This window comes from Balaenoptera acutorostrata, chromosome 13 (assembly GCF_949987535.1).
Source record: "Balaenoptera acutorostrata chromosome 13, mBalAcu1.1, whole genome shotgun sequence".
In the NCBI taxonomy this organism is placed as follows: domain Eukaryota; kingdom Metazoa; phylum Chordata; class Mammalia; order Artiodactyla; family Balaenopteridae; genus Balaenoptera; species Balaenoptera acutorostrata.
The window spans coordinates 9,646,756-9,654,893 of NC_080076.1; the positions used below are offsets into that span (position 1 = coordinate 9,646,756).

The window sequence follows — 8,138 nt, forward strand, 5'->3', positions numbered from 1 at the left end:
TATCTATTTCGTCTCTATTTCCAATTCTTTTGGGTATATATAGCTAGGAATAGAACATATGGACCATATGGTAATTCTATGTTTAGCTTATTGAGGAGCTGTCTAACTTTTTCAGAGAGCTCCATCATTTTACATTTTCACCAGCAATGTATAAGCATTCCAATTTCTCCACATCATTACCAATACTTGCTATTGTCTGCTTTTTAAAATTATAGCTATACTAGAAGATGTAAAGTCATAGATAATTGTGCTTATGAGCTGCATTACCCTAATGATTAATGAAGATGAGCATCTTTTCATGCACTTATTGGCCATTTGTATATCTTCCTTGGAGAAATATTTATTCAAGTTCTTTGCCCATTTTTAAATTGAATTTTTTCTATATTTTGTTGAGTTTTAGGAATTCTTTATATATTCTTAATATTAAACCCTTATCATATGTGATTTGAAAATATTTTATCCTATTCCATAGACTGTGCTTTCACAGTCTTGCTAATGACCTTTTATGAACAAAAGCTTTTAATTTTTATATTTATCACTTTTTTCTTTTGGTGTTAACTCAGAATCTATTGCCAAATCCAGGGTAATGAAGATGTATGCCTATATTTTCTTCTAAGAGTTTTAAGGTTTTAGCACTTATTAGGTCATTGATTTTTTTTTTTTTTGACATCTTTATTGGAGTATAATTGCTTTACATTGTTGTGTTAGTTTCTGCTGTATAACAAAGTGAATCAGCTATACGTATACTTATATCCCCATATCACCTCCCTCTTGCATCTCCCTCCCACCCTCCCTATCACAACCCTCTAGATGGTCACAAAGCACCGAGCTGATCTCCCTGTGCTATGCGGCTGCTTCCCACTAGCTAGCTATTTCACATTTGGTAGTGTATATATGTCTATGCCACTCTCTCACTTCGTCCCAGCTTACACTTCCCCCTCCCCGTGTCCTTAAGTCCACTCTCTAGGTCTGTGTCTTTATTCCTATCCTGCCCCTAAGTTCTTCAGAACCATTTTTTTTTTTTTAGATGCCATATATATGTGTTAGCATACCGTATTTGTTTTTCTCTTTCTGACTTACTTCACTCTGTATGACAGATTCTAGGTCCATCCACCTCACTAAAAATAACTCAATTTCATTTCTTTTTATGGCTGAGTAATATTCCTTTGTATATATGTGCCACATCTTCTTTATACATTAATCTGTCAGTGGACACTTAGGTTGCTTCCATGTCCTGGCTATTGTAAATAGTGCTGCAATGAACATTGTGGTACATGACTCTTTTTGACTTATGGTTTTCTCAGGGTATATGCCCAGGACTGGAATTGCTGGGTCATGTAGTAGTTCTATTTTTAGTTTTTAAGGAACCACCATACTGTTCTCCATAGTGGTTGTATCAATATACATTCCCACCAACAGTGTAAGAGGGTTCCCTTTTCTCCACACCCTATATAGAATTTATTGTTTGTAGAATTTTTGATGATGGCCATACTGACTGGTGTGAGGTGATACCTCACTGTAGTTTTGATTTGTATTTCTCTAATGATTAGTGATGTTGAGCATCCTTTCATGTGTTTGTTGGCAATCTGTACATCTTCATTGGAGAAATGTCTATTTAGGTCTTCTGCCCATTTTTGGACTGGGTCGTTTGTTTTTTGATATTGAGCTGCATGAGCTGCTTGTATATTTTGGAGATTAATCCTTTGTCAGTTGCTTCGTTTGCAAATATTTTCTCCCATTCAGGGTTGTCTTTTCATCTTGTTTATGGTTTCCTTTGTTTTGCATAAGCTTTTAAGTTTCATTAGGTCCCATTTGTTTATTTTTGTTTTTATTTCCATTTCTCTAGGAGATGGGTCAAAAAGGATCTTGCTGTGATTTCTGTCATAGAGTGTTCTGCCTATGTTTTCCTCTAAGAGTTTTACAGTGTCTGGCCTTACATTTAGGTTTTAATCCATTTTGAGTTTATTTTTGTGTATGGTGTTAAGGAGTGTTCTAATTTCATTCTTTTACATGTAGCTGTCCAGTTTGCCCAGCACCACTTATTGAATAGTTTTATCTGTGCATAGGTTTATCTCTGGGCTTTCTGTCCTGTTCCATTGATCTATATTTCTGTTTTTGTGCCAATACCATACTGTCTGGATTACTGCAACTTTGTAGTATAGTCTGAAGTCAGGAAGCCTGATTCCTCCAGCTCCGTTTTTCTTTCTCCAGATTGCTTTGGCTATTTGTGGTCTTTTGTGTTTCCATACAAATTGTGAAATTTTTTGTTCTAGTTCTGTGAAAAATGCTATTGGTAGTTTGATAGGGATTGCACTGAATCTGTAGATTGCTTTGGGTAGTATAGTCATTTTCACAATATTGATTCTTCCAATCCAAGAACATGGTATATCACTCCATCTGTTTGTATCATCCTTAATTTCTTTCATCAGTGTCTTATAGTTTTCTGCATACAGATCTTTTGTCTCCTTAGGTAGGTTTATTCCTAGGTATTTTATTCTTTTTGTTGCAGTGGTAAATAGGAGTGTTTCCTTAATTTCTCTTTCAGATTTTTCATCAATACTGTATAGGAATGCAAGAGATTTCTGTGCATTAATTTTGTATCCTGCTACTTTACCAAATTCATTGATTAGCTCTACTAGTTTTCTGGTAGCATCTTTAGGATTCTCTATGTACAGTATCATGTCATCTGCAAACAGTGACAATTTTACTTCTTCTTTTCTGATTTGGGTTCCTTTTACTTCTTTTTCTTCTCTGATTGCTGTGGCTAAAACTTCCAAAACAATGTTGAATAATAGGGGTGAGAGAGGGCAACCTTGTCTTGTTCCTGATCTTAGTGGAAATGGTTCAGTTTTTCACCGTTGTGAACAATGTTGCCTGTGGGTTTGTCATATGCGGCCTTTATTATGTTGAGGTTAGTTCCCTCTATGCCTACTTTCTGGAGGGTTTTTATCATAAATCATTGTTGAATTTTGTCAAAAGCTTCTTCTGCATCTATTGAGATGATCATATGGGTTTTCTTCAATTTGTTAATATGGTTTATCACATTGAATGATTTGCTTATATTGAAGAATCCTTGCATTCTTGGGATAAACCCCACTTGATCATGGTGTATGATCCTTTTAGTGTGCTGTTGGATTCAGTTTGGTAGTATTTTGTTGAGGATTTTTACGTTAATATTCATAAAGGATATTGGTCTGTAATTTTCTTGTGATATCTTTATCTGGCTTTGGTTACAGGATAATGCTGGCCTCACAGAAAGAGTCAGGAAGCATTCTCTCCTCTTATATTTTTTGGAAGATTTTGAGAAAGATTGTGTTAATTCTTTAAATGTTTAATAGAATTCACCAGTGAAGCCATTTGGTTAGGGACTTTTCTTCCTTGGAAGCTTTTGTATTGCTGATTCAATCTCTTTAATTTAAGTCTATTTAGAATTTTTTAAATATCTTCTTGAGTCAGTTTAGGCTATTTCCAAGAGTTTGTCCATTTCACTTACTTTATCTAATTTGTTAGAACACAATTCTTCATAATATTCTCATACTTTTTTATTTCTGAAAGGTTGGAAGTAATGTTTCCATTTTTCTTTCTGATTTTAGTTATTTGCATCTTCTCTTTTTTTTTGTTAGTCTTGCTAAAAATTTTTCAATTGGGTTTTCAAATACAGTCTTTGCAAATGATACATTAAGCCACAAAAAGAAAAGGAGGAAACTTAAATGTATATTGCTAATGAAAGAGGCCAATGTAAAAAGGCTATATACTGTATAATTCCAACTATATGGAATTCTGGAAAAGGCAAAATTATAGAGACAGTAAAAGATCAGTGATTGTCAGGTGTTTGGTGGGAGGAGAGATGTATAAGTGTAGCACAAGGGATTTTTAAGGCAGTGAAACCATTCCATATGATACTGTGAGGGTGATTATGTGTCATTACACCGTTGTCACAACCCATAGATTATACTACACAAAGAGTGAACCCTAACGTAAACTATGGAGTTTAGGTTTCTGTCCCTGACAGAGTCTCATGTAGCGGTCACTGGGGCGCGAAGACTGTTGTGTGGACGCTGCTTGACAATGCTGTCCCGGGTGGTACTTTCTGCCGCCACCGCAGCAGCTCCCTCTCTGAAGAACGCAGCCCTTCTCGGTCCGGGGGTATTGCAGGCAACAAGGATCTTTCACAAAGGGCAGCCAAGTCTTGCCCCTGTACCACCTCTTCCTGAATATGGAGGAAAAGTTCGTTTTGGGCTGATCCCTGAGGAATTTTTCCAGTTCCTTTATCCTAAAACCGGTGTAACAGGACCCTACGTGCTCGGAACTGGGCTTATCTTATATTTACTCTCCAAAGAAATATATGTGATAACTGCAGAGACCTTCTCTGCCATTTCAACAATAGGGGTGCTTATCTATGTAATTAAAAAGTATGGTGCCTCTATTGGGGAATTTGCTGATAAACTCAATGAGCAAAAAATTGCCGAACTGGAAGAAGTGAAACAGGCTACCATCAAACAAATCCAAGATGCAATTGATCTGGAGAAGTCACAGCAGGCACTGGTTCAAAAGCGCCATTACCTTTTTGATGTCCAGAGGAGTAACATTGCCATGGCCTTGGAAGTTAGTTACCGGGAACGGCTGCATAGAGTATACAAGGAGGTGAAGAATCGCCTGGACTATCACATCTCTGTGCAGAATATGATGCGTCAAAAGGAACAAGAGCACATGATAAACTGGGTGGAGAAGAACGTGGTACAGAGCATCTCTGCGCAGCAGGAGAAGGAGACAATTGCCAAGTGCATTGCAGATCTAAAGCTGCTCGCAAAGAAGGCTCAAGCACAGCCAGCTCTGTAAATGCATCTGTCCCAGTTGAGACAACTAGAAACAGTTGACTGACTAAATGGAAACTAGTCTTTGTGACAGAATCTTTCTGTATTGCTCTCTACTGAAGTTAGTTTCCCTTTCCTAAAAATGAAAAGTTTGAGTTTCATATAATGAGAGAATTAAAACAATCTATTGGCCAGTAAGATGTTTCTCTCATCCTTCTTGCTCTGCATTTTGAGTTGTTCCATGATCACTTTTGAATAAGCAGTTTGCTTTGAATAAAATTTGGTACCTGACTAAAAATTGTCAAGTTATAGTTTAAATTTGAATTAATTCAACCATCTTACAATAAAGTGACGGTTGAAACAAAGTTTTTCAAGATGCATAATTTTCTGAAATGTTATTTCAACATTTATTATATGGGTAAAAATTATGGGTCATTGAGCTGATAATATTGTTTATAAAACTATTAGTGGTAAGCTATTTCTTGCTGACAGGTTATGGGAAATTTAAAGCTTTTCAATATTCTTAAAATAACTAAAAAATCTTGTATACCAAATTATATCATTGACTTTATTTTCATTTTAGTAGTATGTCAACAGAAAATATTATGGACTCAATGTGTCATAAAATCACTCTGAAGAATCCAGCAGATAAGTTAGAAAATTCTGCCCTTCCATTGGTTTGTCTATATTTAATTCTCCCATACTTGTATAAGGATTTACTTGTAAACAAATGGATAACTTACATAATAGGAAGTACTTGAAAATACGTACCATATGGATAATTGCCATTTTCATTGACTTCCTAAGGTTTTAATTATATAACAATCATTTAAGTCAGTATTTATTTATTTATTGATGGCTAATGTATTCATCTTATATAGAAATCAGACTGATATCATTATTAAGATGTTACTTAAAGGAGATTTTGATAGGGTCAGCAGAGGTGTTCCAGATTATTCATTATACAAAGAATTGCTGTGCTAAGCACAATCCTGCACTGGTCATACAGAGATAAAAAGTTCCTACCTCAGGGAGTTAAATATCTACCGGAAAGGCAGTAAGACTCTGTGATACAGTACAGATTTTAGGTGTTTTGAGAGTGTAATGACAAGCACCATTTTAGGTAGTCTCAGTAACCTCATCATTTTCCTTGTATATAACTATCAGTCAGCATTCAGTCAGAGAAGCAGAACTACTAGGATATATGTTTATAGGTAAGGGATTTGACTTTATTCTGTCATGGGAGCTGGTTAAGCAATCTCTGTAAGCTCTTAATCTTTGTTTCTGATGAAAGAGCTTGACGTGCATGGAGCAGGCATTTAAGAAGGGAAGATAGATGTGAAGTGGGAGGGGGTAGGAACAAGTGGAAATCACAAGCACAGACTGAAACCCTTGTCAATTTTTATTACCTCAGATCTTCATGGTATGATTGTCCTGCAAAACCCCAGGCCTTTCCTCACACACCTGGTCCAAAGGTTAGAGAAGCTGAAGGATGACCCAGGGAAGAGTTGGGAAGTTATAGGCCCAGCTACAATTGGTGAGTCAAGAGATTAGCACCAGTATGTATAAGCCACAAAGTTGCTTCTTTGCATTCGCAAAGGCAGCTAGGCTAGGCATGAGGCTGTCAAGGTCCTCTGGCCAGTCACTTCAGAATGAGAACAGTTTCATCTGGGTCTCCTCATAAGGCTACCAGATCCAAGCAGAGACTGACAGTGTGCCCCATAGTCCCCAGAACCAGGGAGCCGGATGAATTACATCGTGTACTCACAGCAACACTTACAACATGCTATGGATAGCCAGCATGATGCTCTGCCACCTGGACATGACTGTTGCAGCCAGCTGTAGAGCATATGCTGCTCCTTTTGGACAAGGATGTGCTGGAGGAGTTTGTTTACCTGTGCCCAAGGAGCATGGTATCACAACCCAAAGGGAAGCCAGTCAGGAATGAGAAGGAGGTAATAAGCTGAGCAGGTTTCCTAGAGACGAAACTCCAGACTACAGCCCCAAATCTCTACCTTCAGAATACCAGAAATTCATTTCTATGTGGTGGATGTAGTTTGGTATGTACAAATTGGCTGCATGGTAATTGGTTGTGCAGTCTCAAGAGTATCACAGTTATTTTTTAAATGTATGGTATGAAAAAGTTCAATTGATTTGAAGTATTTTTGTATTAGCAAAAGAAATGGATTACATTTGTCAATGATAAAAGGGAAATGTTGGATTCTTTACTTTTGTCATAAATTTTGTAATGACCATAAAAATAATTTCTAATCAATGATAACTAATAAGAATCTGTAGATCATTCCATCAGGTGGTCAATTACCTAATTCACTGGTTATTCTTAGCATCATTCATGGTGGAATAACCAGATATCTTTCCTGATCTGCTGAAATACGAAGTAGACAGTATCACCTGTGATGTAATCTAGCCAGATGTATTTAACCTGAATCTCTCAGGACTTAAGATGTAAATTCCAGTTTCCAGGAAATGCAGGAGGCAGAGGGACAATATAAATGACACCAGGGGAAGTAATTAAATTAGGGATTATGCTTCCATTTATTGGGTCTTAGTGTTTTTCATTAAAATTTTTAATGTTCTCTGTTAAGGTCCTGTACCTTTTTTTGTAAGATTTATTCTAAAGACTTTCTATTCTTTATTAAGATTATAAAACGTACCTGGCTTAAAAGTAAATTTTCTGTTTGTCGGAGTGAGAAAATTAAGATTCAGATTCCTGCAACTTTGTTGCTGATGTTAAATGCAATTAAGATGCAGAATGCTGTAACATTTGCTTCCAGTAATGGTAGACTAGGTAATTCAGACCAACTCTCCTACTGAAGAAATTTTTCGCATCTGGGTGAAATATAAAACGTATCTTAAAAATATTAAAGCACCGGATGGCCCTAGAGATTGTCATACTGAGTGAAGTAAGTCAAAGACAAATATCATATGATATCGCTTATATGTAGAATCTAAAAAAATGGTACAAATGAACCTATTTACAAAACAGAAATAGAGTCACATGCAGAAAACAAACTTATGGTTACCCAGGGGGAAAGTGTGGGGGAGAAGGGGGGATAAATTGGGAGGTTGGGATTGACATATACACACTACTATATATAAAATAGATAACTAATAAGAACCTACTATATAGCATGGGGAACTCTACTCAATACTTTGTAATGGCGTATATGGGAAAAGAACCTAAAAAAAGTGGCTATATGTATATGTATAACTGATTCACTGCTGTACACCTGAAGCTAAAAACACTGTAAATCAACTATACTGCAATAAAAATTAAAAAAAAAAAAAAAACTATGGAGTTTA

The 8,138-nt window shown here is 36.3% G+C and overlaps 1 protein-coding gene across 1 annotated transcript; it reads left to right on the forward strand.

The window, feature by feature from the left end:
* Positions 1–4,001: 4,001 nt before the first annotated feature.
* LOC130704664 (ATP synthase F(0) complex subunit B1, mitochondrial-like) lies at positions 4,002–7,095 on the forward strand. The gene has a single exon (XM_057527179.1). The coding sequence runs from the start codon at positions 4,069–4,071 to the stop codon at positions 4,837–4,839; it is 771 nt and encodes a 256-aa protein (XP_057383162.1). The 5' UTR covers positions 4,002–4,068; the 3' UTR covers positions 4,840–7,095.
* The last annotated feature ends 1,043 nt before the right edge of the window (positions 7,096–8,138 follow it).